At 34.9% G+C, this 21,463-nt stretch overlaps 1 protein-coding gene across 1 annotated transcript in view; it reads right to left on the reverse strand.

Annotated features, from left to right (window-relative positions):
• Positions 1–7,006: 7,006 nt before the first annotated feature.
• The window catches only part of LOC123670962 (protein toll-like), a 30,642-nt gene continuing 16,185 nt past the window's right edge, over positions 7,007–21,463 (reverse strand). Inside the window, exons 2-5 of the mRNA XM_045604565.1 lie at positions 15,410–16,917; positions 13,688–14,266; positions 11,334–11,495; positions 7,007–8,352 (exon numbers count right to left, since the gene is read on the reverse strand). Coding sequence (XP_045460521.1) covers positions 7,534–8,352; positions 11,334–11,495; positions 13,688–14,266; positions 15,410–16,900 — 3,051 coding nt within the window. The 5' untranslated portion in view covers positions 16,901–16,917 and the 3' untranslated portion in view covers positions 7,007–7,533. The remainder of the gene's footprint in view (positions 8,353–11,333; positions 11,496–13,687; positions 14,267–15,409; positions 16,918–21,463) is intronic.

Below are 21,463 nucleotides of genomic sequence, written 5' to 3' on the forward strand. Positions count from 1 at the left end.
ACGGTGGATGCAGAAGAAATTCGAAGCCTATTTCATGCAATATTGCCATTGTTTTTATTGATTTGTGACACAGCGCATTGTCTTGATGAAACAGCACCCTTTTTTCTTCAAATGGGACCGTTTTTTAAAGATTCCATCCTTTAAACGATCCAATAACGCTATATAATAATCGCTGTTAATGCTGTGGCCCCTTTGGGGCCAATGAATATTATACCTTGCGCATCCCAGAATACTGATGCCAGAACCTTGTCAGCTGACTGTTGTCTTTGTCCTCGCTTTGGATTCGGTTCATCGTCTGCAGTCCACTCAGCTGACTGTCGAATGGACTCCGGAGTGAAATGACGTAACCATGTTTCATCCATTGTCACATATCGACGGGGCTTTTCTTAGAAATTATAAAACTGAAAAGACAAAGATCAACCAAAATGATTTTCTTCACAATATCTGTTAATTTTATAATTTTTAGATCCAACCAATGGAGTTTGACTCACTGATGCCGAATCCTTTCTCATATTCAATTCTGTTCGGTGGCAAATACGATATTTCTTGAACATAATTGAATTTTTCAGATTTAGATTTGGGAATAGAACACCGCGGCTAAGTTCGTTGAATTTAACGAATTAATTGTGCAGATTTTATAGAATATCGAGTTCTATAAATTCTAATAGGTAAACTCTGAAAATAGAGTTAAAAAAAATCCCCTCGTCCATTTTCTTTAGAATTAATAACCAAAAAAAGAGACGTTTTTCAATTTATTCTTCCAAGTGTTTTTGGTTTTTTGGTTCCAGAAAGAGAAAAATGTTACATTTTCATTTGGTAGAAATGGTAAAACATATTCACATATATCTATATTCTATTTTCTACTTCGGAACCATCCTGCAATTGATGCTAAACGTGGATTGGATCTCTAGTTTGGTCATGTCATCTGACCTGAAAACGTGTTAGGAATAAAATGAGTATTTCTTAGAATATACTTCATGTGGCGAGTTCTCCTTACATATTTTGTGTTGGACTGATTTCCTGGGTGGCACTATTGAGCTCTTTTTCTCCGAATACATCGTTCTATCATTTCGTCACGATGTTATTTCTCCTTAACAAAAAGACCTAGAAACTTGAAATTTCAGGGTAGGTTCGAATCTCGATGCCGCGAGTAAATTCGGCAAAATCCGAATAGGAGTTACGTGAATATTGTTTTCCTGTTTATTTCAAAACTCCTGTTTCGATTTACTTGAAAATTTGCATTTGGATGTTGAATGACAATTTCAAGCGACTGGAATGACTCAATATTGCTGTGACCACAAAACCGACGGAGTTTAGATTTTGAGAGTCCAGATGAAATGATAATTTGAAGCACTGTGATTTTCAAGGTGATCATATCATCGGAACCATATAAAATTCAAGAACGTTTTTTTTTTTAAATACCCAATATTTCTGTGATCTTATCAGGTTGAAATAAAATAAAAGTAAATCTTGAAGGATCGAGATGTAAGTCGATTGAGCCATATTTATTGATAACCGAAAATCAACAGTTTCCGAAATATTTGAGTTTTTTAAAAAATTTCTCACTCTACTTTATTTTTCGTCAATTTTTTCTACGTTAACCAAGTTATTTAGGTATATTTTGGATTATTTTAAACAGAAAAGGATATGATATATTTAAAAGAGCAAAACTATGCTGTAATAGATGTTGAATAAGAATTAGTATGATTTGAAAGTTGGTATATGAAGAAAATAAAATTCAATTTCAAATATAAATTTGCCTACAACTTTGGAATTCCATAATTTATGTTTGACGAAATTATTTTATAAACTTCCAAATATCTTCTTCAGTTCCTAAAAAAGTTTTCATTAGAATGCAGGCACAATTTTTTTTCGAGCAGATTTTGATTTGAAAGGGGAAAGAAGCAAATAAAGGAAAATAATGAATTAAATATGTATATTTTACTGCAATTAAACTCAATATTTCAGTGGAAAGTGTATTCATAAATTATGTTTGAAATGACCTCCAACATTCCTTATACAAGCAAGTGCCCTCTTTCTTATTTTTGTTTTTCAGTTGTTACTTTCCGCCTGAAATTTACTCTCAATCTTCTCACTGCTTCGTCTATTCTAACGGTGTTAGATCCGGACTTCTCGCTGACCACGAATATAATCCGAAATTATAATCAAATTTGATCAACAATTCGACGAAAAATGAATTAAGGTGATAAAACTTTCAAAAATCACAAGAACTCAAATATCTCGTAAACTGTTGATTTTTGGTAATCATTAAATATGGCTCAAACGACAGCATATGAGTCATTAGCACTCACGTCTGATTTGTAAACACCCTGTATATGTAATAATTTCAAGCTTCTTCCAAGATTTCGTGTCTATAGCGTTATCAGAACTTTTGAGATTCAGGCTGTTGAAGTTTCCAGAAAAAAAGTCTTTTTTTTTTATTATCACAATTATGCTATTGCAGATATTTCTATGAAATTCGGTACGCGTTTTCACTGCTTCAATATACATTTTCTAATGTACAAACAATTTTATTATTTTTACCAGTGGCGTCTGTATATGGGTTTTGCATGGAATATTTTTAGAGAAAAGTGGTACGACACTGCTTTTGATCAAAATGAAAAAATTATTTTTGAAATTCCTATTCATTTCTTTACCCGGCGCATGATTTCCGATTAAAAATTGTTTCAATTCAGGGGCAAATTTCTAAAAGTGTCATAGGGCGACCATGACACGAGAATGAGAATTCTAAAAATACATTTTCGTCGTTAGATTTTTCAATTGAAAAAAATGAAACTGCTACCACAAAAAATCATATCATAATACGTAATTTATCCCTGAAGTAAAGCGATTTTTATTTTTTCAAGCGGCCATGCGTCGAACAAAGCAAAATCAAGATATCAAATTTGTTCAGAAGTGAATGAGAATTTGAAAAATAATTTTTAATTTGAGATAAAGCAGTGTCGCACAATTTTTTTCTCCAAAAATATTCAATGCGAAACTAATAGAGACGGCACTGGTAAAAATAATAAAATTGTTCGAACATCAGATAATAATTTATATTAATGCAGTGCAAACGCGTACCAAATTTCATAGAAATATCTGCAATAGCATAATTGTGATTAAGAAAAAAAAAATACTGGAAACTTCTTCTTTATAAAATCTGGAATAGAATCATAGTGGTTATAAAAAAAAACACACTGTACCTCAAAAAATAGCACGTTTACGACATACGTTCTTATGAAGTTTTTTTTTAAATGGCTCCAATAATCGTCCCCTTAAATGTTAGCATATCTTCAAGGAACACTCTGCATTATTATGCAGAGTGTTCCTTGAAGATATGAACGTTTAGAATTCTAAACTTCAAGCAAAATTTCGTGTTGATACTTAGAGGCATCAAAGCCATGGGAAATTCAACAGAAATATCGAAAAATAATGAGGAAAGCTCTTTAGCTCCTGATTTCACGTGCTTTCTTCATTTTTTACCCATATTTTAAGATTCTCTACCTATATACGCATATTCAGTATCACGAAAGAAAATGTATCAAGTCGATTTCAACAAGTTATCGAGTGTAACAACATCAATAATAAAATTCTTGATCGATCAAGAATGATGAGAATGATGATTTTTGATGCGATTCGTATCTGGATATAAAGTAAACGCATTTTATATTATAATGACAGGTTTCCCAAAAATATAAATGAATGCCATTCCGAAAATACTACTAAATGTACACCCACTACATTATTTGTCGATTGATACCACATTCCGTTCACCGATCAACATGGTCACTAACATTTCCCACTCTGTTTCTCCGATACTGTTATGTGAACACAGTGTTGGCTCGTCAATAAGGGACTTTAATACTGATTTAAATCATCCGTTCACGTCACGTGCTTTTCTAATTTTTTTTTTATATTCTGCTTGAATTTTCTATGACGCTATCCAGAGGAAATGTTGTACAAATATTGGTTATTGTCCTACATTCATTCCTTAAGATTTTCATGAAAACCTATGAAAACGTTCATGAGTTATGCCGGTTAAAAGTTTCTGGTAATACATAAAACTCTGCATCTCATAAAAAAGAATGAGAAAAGACCTGGAAATCATTTATACAGTTAAGAGAGGAAAGCTCGAATACCTGGGGGGAAATAAAGAGAGATACTCACTACTGAAGAATATTCTAGGGGAAGTAATAGGTAAAAGAGGACCCTGAAGAAGAATATTATGGCTGCGAAACCTGAGGACCTGGTTTGGGAAAACCAGCAGAATTAATTCGAGCTGCTACCAACAAATGTGATTGTGATTTCGCTATGTCAGGTTGGTCACCAGCCATATTAATTGGTGGATAAATATGGCTGGTGACCAGCCTGGCATAGCAAAATCACAATCCAAATAGAATTTACCGGTCTGTTGACAGGTGAACCTGTGACCTTGGTAGAGTTGTAGAGTGAGGTCGCATTTTGGCACCCAACGTGGGGCCTTATTATTGTTCTCAACTCATGAGATGTGGGGTCAATAACCTCAACTAATCCTCGTAAAAGTGCGATTTGGGGTTCAGATCCAAAACCTTCTCAACAAAGACACAATACCGCCGTCTTCCAAGTTTGGAACTACAAAGCGTATTTACAACGTAACAGAATGCTGAACGATGCGATTGCGAACAATAGTCAAGAAATCTTTATAGACGCACCCAGTAAGCCAACTCACTAAGGACTGTAGGTCGTGTTGGACATTGCTATGATGACAAATATTCTGCTATTTCATCAGATAACATACCTATCTGTGCATAGTTCTGGCCACATTCCCTATTTCATTAATCTTGACGACGAATATGAAGACGATATAAAAAAGGCAAAGTCATGAACCAATTGGCCGGTTTTTAAGAACTATCTGACGACTACTATGGGTCTGATCACGATTAGATCTAACTCCAGACAACTGGACTCGGCCTTTGGGTTGCTATAAGGTTAAAACATCATTAGAAGTTTTGACGCGAGTTTCTTCTTCCCCATTTGATCGCAGAAAACATCGAGAAGCCTATAAGGGAGAAGCACAGAGCAAGGCGTAAAACTCAGAACAAACTCAGCCCTAAGGACCACTGTATGTCCAATCAGCTCAGCGCAAGCGTCAATGAGGTTCTCAATGAAGACAACAGTGTTTGTCCGAATGCAAAAGCACAGCGCTCAGATAGGAAACCAACCCCATCGATTCACGGTCCACAAGGAATGGAAAATAGTCGAAATGAAAAGAGGAAGCTTTCGTAAATAATCTCGAAAGTAAATTCAGCCAGAATTATAACAATACAGATTTGGACCATATCGAGAGCAAAGTTGAAAGAAACTTGTAAAAGGACATGACTGAATCTATAGGTTTTGTAACCATTAAGAACACCCTAAAAACATGTGGATGATGTCATCCAACAGACGGCAACATTGAAATGGACTTGGCTAGGACACATAGCCAGACAAGATGAGATAAAATGGACATATGGCGCATATTAAAAACATAGCAGAAGTTAACCTTGAGGAGGTTTCTGTCAAGGAGTGGAAAGCGGATGGCGGATGAAGAAGAAGAGAGAAACAGGTAAAGTGAAGACGGTACCAGAACCGAGAGGCATAATGAACTTGACGTTGCAAAACCTCTCACGGAATGCCTTAGGAGAATTGAATGCTATGATATGACTAAGGCACTTCTCTGAGGAATAGAAGGCAAGCCACGTGGTTTCCAATGCATAAGGTCTTTATGGACGCCAAATTACCACCCAATTATACTTATCTCGTGTATGATAACTGCAGAGGTGTTTCTGAAAATATTGAGGGCAATAACGGAAGAATAGAAGAGCATACAGTAAAACATTTCCGTTTTCAAAGTCAACACTTTCCACTTTGTAACAAGTTTTCCTAGTAGTGGAACAAATCATGGATTCAACCGCAAACAAGTCATAGAGTCTGTAGGTAGGTATTCTTGGACGTGACCAAAGCATTTGTTGAAGTATAACACAAAAGATTGCTTGTCTGCGTCTGTTCAACTTATAGCCTCTTACCTGTGTTTTAATCTAGCGAGGATCCCTGCTGTCACCTGTTTCACGTTATCTGTATTCAAAATGCCAAAACGGAGAAAACCTCAATGACCCCTTAAGCTGATGACATCGCCATTCTTTCCAATTCGTGTTGTTCCTAAAATAAAACGAAGTACCTGCAAGATGCCATCTCAAGCATCGAAGTTAACCCTGAGAAAAGCAAGCCTCACTTCCAGATGAGTGTGATACTCGACAAGAAGTTTACCTTTACATGAGCTGTGTCGAACGAAAAGGTAAGATCAGTGTAGTTTTAAGAGCTGATCTGCAGAAGCAGCAAAATTCCTCTTTCTCAAAAGCTTCTTCTCTACAAATCTACCATTCGGCTGGTCATAGTATATGTCTGCTCGGCCTGGGGATGCACCACTGCCATCAGTGGTGCAGAACACAACCCTGAGACCAGCTGTAAATGCACATTGCTTGTCCAATTTTGATGAAATTTATTGAGTATTGAACGTACTCATCAAATTTCATCGAAATTGGGCAAGCAGAACATGAGGTATGAAAATACCACGAATTTGACGTTTGCGCATGCTCAACGAGTACGATATAACTGGAAAGGCTGAAATCTTACAGACCATCTACATATAACCGAAACTGAATGCCCACAACAAATTTCATCAAAATTGGATAAGAATTGTAAAAGTTGAGGCAGTTATAAGGGTTGCGGTCACACGAACCGACAGGCAGATACTTGACCACTTAATTAGAATTGTCTGAAATGTAAGTGAAACTTTTGAAATCGGAGACCAAACATTTTTTTTATCTCGAAAGTGATTGCAAATTTTCCTCGGAAACGAATCATCCACCATTTACCTTTACTAAATATGAATTTAAAAAGAAAAAAGTTCAGGGGTTTAGATTTCCAGCCAGGAGTTGTGCTAGAGATTAGAAAGGGAAATGAATATGAAATTGTAAGCAATATGATTGGACAGATTAACGAATCTATTTAATGTTGATAATTAATATAAAATACAGGTATATAAAATATACAAAATACATTTTTACAACATATTTATAAGGATCTATTTGATATCACAGCTTCTTCATACAATTTTTTTACGATTTGTTTTAAATCATATTACTCAATTGAATTCTATACAAAGGATTCCTTGATGTGGAAAATAGAAAGATAGATACATTGTTCCATTCAAGTTTTGATTACAATCATCCAATATCATGGTCTAGACGAGGAAATATACCATAACGATCAATCAATAAAATAACAATTGAAGATTATATTCATATTATGCAATACTTGTCCATAGGAGTGAACAAATCAATATTTCTCAATATTGTTTTTCAGCTCCACTGTCGAAGTACTGGAAAATTTTCTTTTTATCTTTCCAATATCCTTGGCTTTGAAAAAATCATAAGTAACCAAGTGTAAGTAAGTTTTCAATCGATGCGATGTGTACAAGCCCAACAAGGATTCTATGTTCGACGAAATTGACTAGGCGATACATGTCAAAGATTTTCCTTCCAGTTCTTTAGGACTTAATATAACAGGCGTCGAAACACTATGTGTCGGTTGCTTATCTACGAGAATGAACTTATCATCGATAAACTGCATCATATTGGAATGTTTCTTCGACAAAACTTGTCTACCAGTCCTTTTCGGCAAGGCATACTTGAGTTTATCCCAAAACCATGGATCGCCCCATTTTATGTAAGTATTGGTCTTCAAATACGCCTTTAAATCGTCATCAAGCGCCTCTATATCAATGTCACCACAGATGATTATGACAACTCTTGCTCTTCCTTCTCTCATAGCCTCATTGTGGGCCGTTTTGAATTCTACAATACCCCAAACACTCTCCAAGAAATTAGCAGATAGGACGACAATAGTCCTCCGAGAGTCTCTCACCGAATTAATTATTTGGGTTTGGATCAGTTCCCCAGGTATCCAGTCCCTGAAATGGATATTCAATCTGTAGGGTTCCTGGCCAGATTCCAACACCGAGACCAGATTGTCTATGACGAAATCCTCGTCTTTGTTGGAGAAACTGATGAAGGCGTCGTAAATTTTATCTTTGTCCAATTCTTCTTCTTTAACAAGCCATAAGCAATATCCGCGCCCATAGAGCCAAATGAGTATTTCTTTCTGGTAGAAGAAATAAAGCGAGATGGCGGATGTAATGATGAATAAACAGAATAAAACGACAACTGTGATGTTGAGAATGATGGCTGCTTCTTCAGGGCAGATGTCTTTGTCGTTTAGGTCCCCAAGGCGCCTGCTTGTGCTGTAGCATCGTATGTTTGACAAATCGATCTGAAAAGAATTGAATATGAATAATTTTGGAAAATAATCACGAGAAGTTAATGCAAAAGTAGATTTTAAGAGTAGGTATGTCTTACATAATAAAAGCCATGGGCAACGCAAAAGCCAAAAGTATTCATTGTATTTTAATGAGAACCTACAATGTATATGACGGATAGCTCTTACATATTTGAAAAAATCAAAGGGAGCGATCTCAAAGTGCTGGGCATTCGTATCATTCGGGGGAGTGAATAGTTTTTAGACTTGTCATACCGTGATTGGGAGAACAACGTGCTGTTGTGACTTTTTACCCTATTACTATTCTAGGTGAGAACAAAATAACGCATTTTATGTTGCAGAAGATGCCCAGGAATGGAATAACCCATATGGCTAATGAAGTGATGAGAACATAGCACTATCCAAAACGATAGAAAACTGCAAAAGTTATTGTTCTCAATAAGCCTGGAAAATATTCCCACAAAACAACAGGTCAATAAGTCTACTGTAGGGGGGGAGCCTTCGACTGAGTTTGGCACGAAGGACTAGCCAACAAAATGGGAATGGCAGGTTAAAGTATCAAAACCTCCAAAATAATGAGAAACCTGAAAGATGAAAATTTCTACTTCAAAAGAGATGACGCAGTATCTACTAGTGTAAGAACCTCTACTCTACAACATATTTACATATCATCTCTAAAAACCCAACATGGTAGAGTAGTTCAGGGAGCTACCCTTGGAGTTGCTCATCTGGACTCCGCCATTTTTGCATCTTGCATGATGATTCTTTTTGTATTTTTTTTTTGTTGTAATACTTTCAACCTTTGGTGTAAAATAAAGACATTATTATTATTATTAAATCCCTTATCCCTATATCATATACAGAAGACTGCAAAAACCACTAGAATGTATAGATGAATAATGCTTTCAATGGGAAATTCAAATCAGTGGCAAACAGAGCCAACCCATTCTCCTGCATAAAAGAAGACAAGAAATCAATTCAAATCTAAGAATAGACGAAGAACAGATAAAATGAGAAAATGACGTCATGTGTTCAAGTCAAAGTGTAACACTAGATAATGGACTTGCATGGAAAAACTTTATAAAATACGCAGTGATTAAAAAAACTCAGCTAAGAGCAGACTATACACACTTATGGAAAGAAAGATTCAAACGAACCACAATATGAAACTGAGAATGATCATGTCAATTTCTAGACCTTAACTAACATTTGGATCGGCAGCATGGTGATTGCAGCCAAAAGCCATATCAAGAAGATACAATTCACAGGAAATATTGTCAATGCTTTGGTTCGTAAGAAACCAACAACTCCACAGAGACTTAAAATGGGAAATTCGCAAATTTCTTGAAGAGAAAGATATAGAAGATTTTTGAAAAAGAAAGTCAACATCAAAGGAGAAGCTAAAAGACTAGTTGACTACAACCTATCACGAAAGTTCCAAAGATCAACTACGAAGGAAAAGATATTGAGTAGAACTCAATTTCAACAATAAGAGACTCTCCTATGAAAGATATAGGTGAACAAGAAAACCTCATGACAATGATAGAGATACAAACAATAAGTGTCAGAAGGTAAATAGACAAATTATATGCCCGAAACCTTAAAAATAGCAGGTTAGATTTAGCGAGGTAGGTTGTGTTCTTCAAACCCGAAGTATCACACTCTAGGACCTTTTATAAGGTAGTTCGTCCATGGGTATTTCCCCTTCTTAACCAAAAAAAGATAGGAGAGTGTGTCAATAAATGAAATTGCCACTACTGGGTGACTGACTATTCTCGACTGCTTCACCGATGACCCATCCACAGCTCAACAGACATAGTTTAGATTTATGTTTTGTTTATATTTAATAGGCATCATTGATCCTCACTTTTTGAACATGTTGGCTTCCCATTGCAAAAGTTTTTGCACCCAAAATTAGAGGAAAACGGTCCAGAGAACTTCTAGTTCCAGCAAGACGGTGATTCAACAAACATAGACCTCTGCACACGCGGTGTTATCCAGTAGATGATTTGCGCGAGCAGCTTCAGTGGTCCTCACGCGCTTCAGATTTCAAACCTTCTGCTTTTTTCTGTGAGTTTCACTCAAAGCCGAGGTTTTCAACTATCATCCTAAAACCCTGGACAATCTGAAGAGTGAAATTGCTCACATAATACTCTGCACTGTTGAAGTGATACACAACTTCTACGAAAGGCTAAATATGTGGCCATCATATGGACCAGTGTTCTCAAACTTTTGCTTTTCGCACCCCCTCCCTGTTTGCTTTTGAGAAATTGAGCGTCTTAAAACAAGCTCATGTTAGCCATTAGTTAGTACTTAAATGGTTTTTTTGTCATTGTTTGAAAAAATCCAATGAATATTTTTTTAAATCTCTCCTTAGAATTTCATTTTTATCTTTTTATTTTCAATATCCCCGTGATCATGAGAATGCGTTTTCCTTAGTGAGCGCTCCTCACAGTTTGAGAAACGCTGATTTGGACAATTTAATTTTCGAAGCATGGATTTAAAAAAAACTACATCATTTAACACTTGAGGCAAATTTTTCTTTCAATATCTCATATATTGAAATATGGAAGCTAGCCATGATGCAACCTGTATGTTTACTGTGTTTCTCCTCATTATCTTTAAAAAATAGTCTTCTTGGCTAAAATTGTTCGATAACTTGAAGGCATTATAATTTTGCCTAAAAGTGTTAACTACCTGTATATCGGAAACGACAACATTTTGACAATTATTGTTTGGAGTACCTATTCTACGCGAGACATATTGTATATTATGCATTAATGAAGCGCTATAATTAAACATATGATCACCTAATCGCATCGTTCTCGAATTCGTAGAACAGTTAAAATAAAAATTAAAGTGAAGCATACGTGTGGCTGGCATTTTGCGTGTTCTAGAATGGCATTTTATCAAAACTGTTAAAATTGCATCGTTGGCTACAAAATATCCAGTTTTAAATATAAGTTATTACCAACCTGGTCAATGTGATCTTTCAAATATACCAGGAAGTCCTTCTGATCACAATCACATTTCCAAGGATTGCTTCCAAGGTAGAATTTTTCGAGTTTCGATTCATTTATCATCTTCAATGCTTGAGAGTCAATTGTTTCCAACTTATTTTCTCTGATATCCAACACCTGAAAACGATTCAATTCTTAGAATATTTTATGACATGCACAAGATCTTTTGGGGTTAAATTTTTTTAAGAACTCCCTGAAATTTTCACTGCCTTAGAAATACAAGGTGTCTCAAAAGGAAGTTTATATGTAGAAGAATTAGCCGTTTGTCGAAAAAATTATGAAAATCCACTATTTGGAATCTTATTCCTTGAGAATAATGTTGTCCAAATGTCTACCCTCGAGTTCAATCTTAACACTTAAATTCCTGATAACTGCAAAAATGCTTAGTGATGGCTTTCAGTTCATTGCAAATATTTCATTTTAACTGGCAAGAAAGTTGATTCACAAACGTAAACTTTAGATTCGAGGAAACATGGCCGTTAAGGTGGAAATGAACTTCATACGAAAACAAGATGTTGGTAAACTTTTGCCTGGTTTTCGATTTCTAACCTCTGAATGGCATCTTGGGGTTTCAATTCTTGCACTAATTATATTTATAGGGGTGCACTTCCAGATATTTGTGCGAAATGCAGTATAGCCAGCGATGAGCTAGGCACTTGCAACTCTTCTGAATGGGAATGTTGGGATCATCACGAACAACCTATTAATCAATAATATTGGTTTATCTAGTTTTGAACTGGACTCATAAAATTTTTTTACCCATTTTCGACTGAGAGGAATGCTTGGCACATCATATTTTAATGACGAAACCCTCGAATATTGGATAAATTACTTGGCGCTATGGTCATAGCGACTAAATTAAATTTCCAAGTGGCAGGCTACCGATTGATATGTCCCCCACCCCTCCCAATTGTTGCGTTCACGCTATAAGCTAAACATCTCTTTTGAGCCACCTTGTATTTCTAACTTATATATGAGAGTATGAAACATACCAAACCATACTGAATCCACCACTGAATTCGATGAGAGAGAATTATGCGAGTTCGACACAATAATTCAGTGAATTTAGTGTTACTTCGAAGCAACTATGCAAAAAATCATAGACGTATAGCTGTAGCTTGCATTAGGGAGGTCCAAACTTAGAAATCGATACGAATATAAGATGTATCAAAAAGAAATCCATTAATTTTCCAATATACTCGTATGGCTTTAGTTATTTGAATCTCGCGTTGTAAGAGTCCTATCGGGTTCCACTAGATAGCGTTAGAAAGATGAGACTTTGTACTACAAAAACTTTTCTGACAGTTTTGTGATTAGTTGACTCAGTTTATTTTGGGGGTGGGTCAAAGATGGACACTAGCAAAGAGAAAATAAGGTGCATTTAAGCTAAATATTACACAAAAAACCGTTTTGAAACATTTGCATAAGGCTAATCTCAAGAATCTCATGAATGGGTACCACACGAGTTAACGCAAAAAAACCTCATGGACCGAATTTTCATTTGCGAACCACTGCTGAATTGCAACAAAATCGACCCATTTCTGAAGCGGTTGATGTCTGGTGTTGAAAATTGGATCACTTACGACAACGTCAAGTGAAAACGGTCGTGGTTCGAAACGCGGCGAGCCAGCGGAAACGGTGGGCAAGCTAAGATTGACGGCCAGGAAGGTTTTGCTGTGTGTTTGGTGGAATTGGCAGGGAATTATCGACTATGAGCTGTTTCCCAACGGTACAACTGTTAACTTGGAACTGTACTGTCAACAATTGGACCGTCTGTAGGAAGCAATCGTCCAGAAGCGGCCAGCTTTGGCCAAAAGCAGAGGAATTGTGTTCAATCAGGACAACACCAGGCTACACACATTTATAGTGACTCGCCAGAAGCTCCATGAGCTTGATTGGGAGGATTTTATGCATCTACCTTACATCCGAACCTGACACCAAGTGTTCATTTTCATTGCGAATAATTTTGTTGGTAAAAAATTAGCTTCAACAGAGGCTCGTGAAAATCGACTCTGTCAATTTTTTGCCAATAGGGACGAGAGCTTTTATAGAAGGGGCATAATGCTATTACTTTCAAAATGGCAACTAGTTATCGAACGAAACGGCGCATATTTGTACTGAAACGGATCATTCTAACTATGGTAATTAGAGCCTTGTTCATGCAAAAATAATGGATTTTTTTCCTACTACACCTTATATTACAAGATACACTAGAGAAGCTAAGACTAAAGAAATTATCTCCAGATACAAAATCGTTATTCTTCAATACTCTTGGACCATAATTATATGTTCAAGTTTGTCTCACTAACCTTAAGAGATGAAGGAATCCAAGTGATATTCCTTATTGCGTTGCCTCTCAAATACCATTTGAAAGTATCTTGATAACCATCAAATTCTCCAGGACCTTGCTCCAATCGATTATCCTCCAGATGGATCTCCGTCTGCATCGAATTGGGATAGTTGTACTTCTCGAATTTTGGTACCTCAGTCAACATCCTGCCAGAGCAATTGAAAACAAGGACGTCGTCAAGAGGTCGATACAGATAATCACATGGTGTAGTGTTGTTTAGGACCAGTTTGCAAACGAGTTCTTCCAGGTTGACTGTATCAAGGGGTTGGTTGAACAGCTTCTGAGGTCCGGCGCATATCAGTTGTTCCTTTTGCATGACCAGATTTTTCTCTATGAGAGTGTTCTCTCGGGCATATCTGGCCAAGTTCAAAGCTTGGCAGTCGCACAATATAGGATTATTGGATATTTCGATGTATGTTCTTATACGATCATTGTACGGCTGACTAAAATTGAGATCCCATATGTGTATAGAGGATATGTCGTTGCTACTAAGGTCCACATTTAAAGATTCAGCATTGATGGTTGTGAGTTCGTCCAACTGAAAAAAAAGAACGATAAAATCCCTGCTCTGCAAAGTTTACACAAGGCTTTATAATTACTTCCGACTCAAATGGTATGTCTCAAAAGATTTGGAACAAATTTCAACTGTATGACAAAAATTTAAAAACTCAAAATGTCGAGTCGGCTTTGAAAAGCACATTTCATTTTCATTGACAAAATCAATGAAATAGGTACTGTATTTTGATTATGAAAAGAGATAGACCCTCCAAATATAGGCTATTCTGACTAAGTGTCCTATGTCTACCCTTAGGTTCCGCCCATTTACCAATGAATCACAATTTTTATTCAGAACAGTTAAAATTTGGAAGTTGAATTAATTTACAACTTTCTCATCAAAGAAAACAGTAGATCGATGCCATATCCTTAAAATAAAGTTAAAGTTAACTTATTTCTAAAAAAAAGTGGAATCTTTTCCAATTCAATAAATATTATCTTTAGTAAATATAGAAATGGAAAACACTATAGGATTAAATTCATAACGATTCACAACGATTCATTTTATGGCAAAAACAAAAAAGACAAATGTTGCTAGTCTTTCACGTGGAATGAGATTCTTCAAAGAAAAATATATATATTCTCTATTCATCTATTCAATGGGTCAGCCTCAATAGTTGGCAGATGTCTAAAGTTCAAATAGTTGGACTTTTTGAATATTAAAATATTTTGTTGGGAACGATATATAACGCAATAGCAGAATGATGGTAAAGTTTACCATGCCTAAATCTTCTGAAAAGAGGAAGACCTAGACTGTTAACTTAATAAAAATAATCAGTTAATGAAAATGTAAAAGAATTCTAAAAGAAACTATCACGGAGTTTCCAAGGGTACAATTTTAGATAACTGAAGAGATCTCAGAGATCTCTTGAGTATAATGCAATCAATTAAGTGAACCACTACGATCGATTAATATGGGGATTCTGCAAGGAACTGTTTTAGGGCCGATATTATTTTTTCTCGTTCGATCCAGGGGATCACAGCAGACCATTTTGGGGTGTTTAAGTAGGTAAAAAACGAAAATTATCTTGAACTTTGTGGTCTGAAGTACATTACTTATCTGGGAGGAAATAAGACGTAAAATAAGCTATGATTTTATATCCGGTGGCACCGAACATATACTTACAAAGATCTCCTTTATGTGGTTATGCTTCAGGTTGATGACATTGACTGTAGCTATTTTATTCAAATTGGATGGATACCTTGTGATTTTATTGAAACTCAGATCCACCTCTTTCATGTTAGTGCTGGACATACTAGAAAATGGCGTAGTATCACCGAAAGCAGTAGGTTCCTCGAAATTGAATTGATTATGACTCATCAAAAATTTCAATAAGTTTTTATTTCCAGATAGACACTGTACTGGCAATTTAATAATCTTGTTATAGCTCAAGTTGATCTCCTTTAACATTTTCAAATTCTCAAGAAGTCGTTCGTGGATGGTTTCCAAATTGTTATGATATAGATTGAGATATTCGAGTTTTTCCAATGATTCAAACACTTCTGGATCTATATTCTCGATTTTATTGTAATGCAGATGGAGGGATTTGAGATTTTTCTGGTATTCGAATATTTTATGTGGCAAAGTCTTCAACTGATTATTGTTCAGTGATATTGTAACGAGGTTGGTTGAACCTTTGAATAGATTTTCTGAAAGATTCTGTAATCTATTGTATGATAAATCTATATTTCTCAATTTCGTAAAATTCGAGAAGACATCATCTATGAGATTTATGTTTGGGTTTCCATTCATCCTTATCACTGCTAGTTGTCCTAAATTTTGGAAAATCCTTCTCGAGATTTGTTTCAATCTATTCTTATACAAATTCAGACTTGTCAGGTTAGTCAACTGGTCGAAAGCTCCATCCTCGATCTCTTCAATCTCATTGAGATTCAATTCCAACATCTTCAAATTCCACATAGTGTCAAAATCTCCGTTTGCGAGTAGATTCATTTTGTTTCCCCACATAATTAATTTATTCAATTGGAGATATCTCAGAGCATTTTTCGGTATACGATAAATGTTGTTATTACTCACTTCCAGAATCGACAGTTTTGGGATGTACTTAAACAATTCATCATCGAAGTTGAGTTTAATTCTATCGATCCTCAACTGGGATAATTCTGGAGTATATTTGAAAATCTTGCCGTCTATAACTGATTCGTTAATTCCCTTCAACTCTAGGACTTGGAGGTTCCTCATGTCCTGGAGATCTTCGCTGGTGAGATTTTCCTTCAAATCAAGAATTGTGAAGAACAACTTCTCCAGATTCAGCAAGGAAAATTTTCGAACCAAATATGTGAATCCGTTTTTGGGCAGTGGACATCCACCTATTTCTAGACGTCTTGTCATACTGAAGTTGGTATCTGGCAAGAAAGTGTCGTTCAAAACATCGAGACCAACACAATCCAGCGTCATCTTTTTGGAAGATGGATAAAAGTGTATTATTGTTTGGTCATCGGATGATGGAGGACAATGAAATTCAAGATTTCCGGATGAAACGATCTTGTAACATTCGCAATTCTCTGTGCTATTGCAGATGATCTCTTCGCCGCCCTGTACGACATTGAAGGTCGCTAGTATCACCATCATAATGTAAATCCTCATAGAATGCATGGTTCATTTGTGTGTACCTGGAAAACGATTTAATAAATAAAAAATAAAAAGATGGAACTAGAAATGGAAAAAGAAAATTGAAGAACACAGAAATATATACAGGGGGAGTATTTGACTTGTATTTATATATTTCAACGGTAGATTCTTGAGGTCAAAAGGAACTTTTTTTACCATTTTTACAATTCGCGCTAGATGAAAAGATTTAGCTATTTTGATTTTTTATAATGAGCTATGCCACCCCTTGGAAACCTCCACACTGAAGTTTCTCCGCAAGTATAAGTTATGCCATTTCAACCTTGGAAATGAGATACCATAAATCAAAAAACTAGCATAATCTCACCGTGTCCATTCCATTTGATGAACGAAGTACTTAGTATCTATAATACGATGAATAAATTACCGAAATTTCGTTGGCGATAAATATTGAATAATCTTCTCTCGATATCTATTTCATTTTAGATTATAATTACGAATTCAGCTTGCCACCACCCATATTAGATCTGATATTCAACACCAATAATTTATTATCGTTGTTTATTTCATTTCGTACAAGAGTTACTCATTCAACTTTTCATTTTCATATAAATAAATGATATTCATCTTAATTTTTAGACGTGATCACGTAGAATATATTTTTTTGAGAACAAATTAATCGAAAAGACACATTTTACGAGAAGATATAAGGAACTATCTTTATTTTTCGAAGTACATTAATGATCGTTCAATTTACTTTTGACAGTTGGGTTTTTCGAATATCTAATATTTTAATGGAATGTAATGTTCAAAATTAGGTACTTAAATAGTTATCCCTTGAGTAGAATACAATCAATCAAATGAACTACTATCAATTATGATGGGGATCCCACAAGGTTCTGTATTGGGACCGATAATATTTTTGTGCACTTATTGCAGGAGAACTCAATAATTTTTCCCAGATCTGTAATTTTTGAATTTCGAGTTGAGACTTGTCTTGAATGATGGAGTTTGACTCACTGAAGAAGAATCCGAGCTCAAAATGTATTGTCTATTTCCGGTAGATCGCAATGTATCGGGTGTCCCGAATTCGTTGTCTAGTGACTTGTGAGGGGATCTCAGAACCCCTTTGAACTAGAAAAAAATGAATGGCATATTTTCGGGCTAGATTTTTGAGATATTCAATTTGATGAAAAGCATAACCTTATAATAATTCAACTGTTCAAGCTATAAGAGAAAATTGAAAAATGGCGTGAAAAGAAAAGTTCTCATAACTTCTTTATTACTGGTGCTATCAACATGAAACAAAAACATTCTACAGGCACTTTTTTCAGTAGAAATCCTAAAAAAAAATTGTTTTTTCTATTAGCGCTCAGCATATTACTTCACGAAATAAATATAAAGAAAGTAAATAGAGATGAAATAAGAATACTCAACAATTCCAGAAATTTTAGATAACTTGGTGTTACTTAGAGTTAGAATTATCATGCTTTGTGATCGTTCTGTTTTTGGCCTATCGCTATCCTTTACACTTTGTCATATCTTATAGGATCTTTGAAGAAGATTACGTTATATTATCTTTCTTGTCCATCGTTTCGTAAATTTAAGATAATTGGTGTTACTTAGAGTTAGAATTATCATTTACCCATCCTTTACACTTTTTCAAATTTTTTAGGAGTTATTGGATCTATACATATAGTAAGTTATGTTATACTCGTATTCTTCTTCTTTGTCCATTTTCACTCAAGGAATGGGTAATGAAAAAGTCACTTGGTAAGATGTGAATGTTCAAGTCGAATTCAATTTGCAAAATATGTTTACTTAAAATCAAGTATGAAATCTACTCCCCATAAGATCGAATAAAATAAAACGTGGTATAATTTTCACACTGTTTTAATGAAATAGAACCATATCGTTTCTTCGTCGTTAGCAGGAAGTGTTTGTTATATTTTTATCAGTTTGAATAGTGAGCCAATCCCATTCCTCTTTACTTTTTGCGTCCTAAAAGTATCATCTATATCTAACAAATAGCAACCACAAAGATAACGAAATGGTCATTTTATCTCAGTCTTTTAACACTTCCTTGAGTTTTAATCTAAACAACAATTTAATTTTGCAAGAATTCTTTTTCGCTTCTATTATTATCAATGTTTGTACTGATTTGGCGTCAGAAGCTTTTGTGCGTTTGTTCATTTTTGCGTCTATTGCGTCTTCGAATCTTTTGGTCGATTTCAGCAATTATTTTTTCGAATTTTGAATATTGTGATGTTATCCCCCAGTGGGTGATTTTTGGACACTCGGGCGAAATTGGGGAATAATATTTCTTGGTGTATTTTTGGGGATTTCAGTTTTTTCATATATTAACCTATAAATTTCATTGTTTTCAGTGTCTAACATCCATTTTTCATGAAAAGGGACATTTTTTGAATTAAGAGTAATTAAACATTTATTTCATTATATTCTGTGTATATGCATTAAGACCTTAATTAATTAGTCTAAAATTAATTATCATCATAATTATTGACGTTCAGTAATGTTACAAATCAACATATGAAAATATCATGATTTTAGGGGAATTTTCCATCATTTGGGGTATTTTCAATGATGCAAGATGACAACCATGCAGGAGTGCCCCAAGTGTCAATTCTAGGACATCTACTGTATAACATATTATGTACATACGATATCCCAGAAAACTGAAAAAATCTATTAGCTCTACATGCAGAAGATAGCAACCAGATATCGACGAACAAAAGTCATTTACAAAAAACTGCAAGAAAAACCAAAAGATATAAATGAATGATTTGAATTTTCTATTTATAAATAGAAAATTCAAATTTAGGGGAAAAGGAGCCAGGCTTCATCTCTTATAGAAAAAGAGACTTAAGGTAAACTCAATTTTAAATATGGATAAAAAAAAAGATAAAAGGTGGTAAAAAGGAAAATGAAGTCACTGTACATGTCACTGTGAGTGTAACACTAGATAATATACATATTCACATGGAAAAAGCATATAAAATATGCAGTGAATAAAATAAACTCTGCGATGTGGAGGTTCTTTTTTTAACAAGGAAGAAAGGGCAAAATGAACCAAAATACGAAACTGAGAATAACAGATCAATTGCAAGACTTCAAATAACATATGAATCTGTAGCATGGAGCTATGCAGCCAAAAAGCCATATCAAGAAAATAAAAGTAGCAGAAAATAAACTGTTAAGAGCAATGAATATGCAATGTTTCGTAAGAATAAGAAACCAACAAATCTACAGAGACAGAGAATGGAAGTAGTAACAATTTTTCTGAAGAAAAAGACCGGGAAGATTTTTGAAAAAGCAAGTCAGCATTCGAATAACCAGCGAAATTGAGTAATACTCAATTTCAAATATCAAGAACAAGAGACTCTCCTATGAAAAACATCGGTTAACAACATAACCTCATGACTGAGATTGTGATAGAGTTACAAACAAAAAGAGTCAAAAGCTCAAGACTGTCAAGAGGCAAACCTTAAAACTGCAGGTTAGGTTTAGTGAGGTAGGTTAGGATGGATTCTTCAAACGCAAATTACCACACTGCTCGACCTCTTATAAAGTAGTTCGTCCATGAGGATTTCCACTTTTTAATAAAAAAAGCAGTATGATTCCGCAACCTTTTTTCTATAATGGTGGCGTACATTTCTTATAGCTGCCAAATTAGACTTGTTTGAATTTAAATAACGGAGTTTCCCCAAGATCCGCAAAAGGCATTTTTAAGTGTCATCCATTATAAATGTTCGTTTCAGACAATTTTATAGTACTATAATAATCAGGTTTTTCCACACACACATCATCAATCAATTGAATTATTGGCGATTCTAATTATGCAGGGTCCTGCAACAGTGGCGCAGTGTTAATATAGGAGGCTAATTTTATTATAAAATTACGTTATTGCTTTAACACTACGTAATGAAAATATTTTCAAACAGGGTGTTTAGTGTTTGCTGGGCGGGTCGCAACTTTGTTTTTTCAATAGAAAACTCATTTTCTTCACTTATTCGGTTTATACCTACACGAAAAGTAAGAAATGATTCTTGATTGTTTTGGTCATTTTCTAAAATCCACTCGTTTTACAAAGAGCTCTCTTTTAAAAAAATAATAACAATTTATATTTCTTCCCTATAATTTCAATGAAAGCGATTTCTATTTGAGACAACGAGGTATTGATAATGATCAGAAGATATGTTTTTCAGATAATGTCAGTATAAGTTGTATAGTTCTCCTTGAATAAGCATTTTTCATAAAAACTGTTATGAATTTCACCATAGTATGATGAAATTTGTAGAGTCTGGGCATTTTATGAACCGATAATATGCAGTGTATTCAAATGAGAATTTTCACAATTTTACTTATTTAAAAAAATTTCAGAAAATTGTGCAAATTCGTCTACAAAATTGGCAAGCTGTTCTTCATACCCTTTACATTACTCGTGCATCTCAGATATACCGTTCTTGTATAATATTTGACTCACCATAACTTTGTAATATCTAATATTCCGAGTTACTGATATCGAAAAAAACCTGTCGTATCTACTAAATATCTCGAAATCAATCAATA

This window comes from Harmonia axyridis, chromosome 1 (assembly GCF_914767665.1).
Source record: "Harmonia axyridis chromosome 1, icHarAxyr1.1, whole genome shotgun sequence".
Lineage (NCBI taxonomy): Eukaryota > Metazoa > Arthropoda > Insecta > Coleoptera > Coccinellidae > Harmonia > Harmonia axyridis.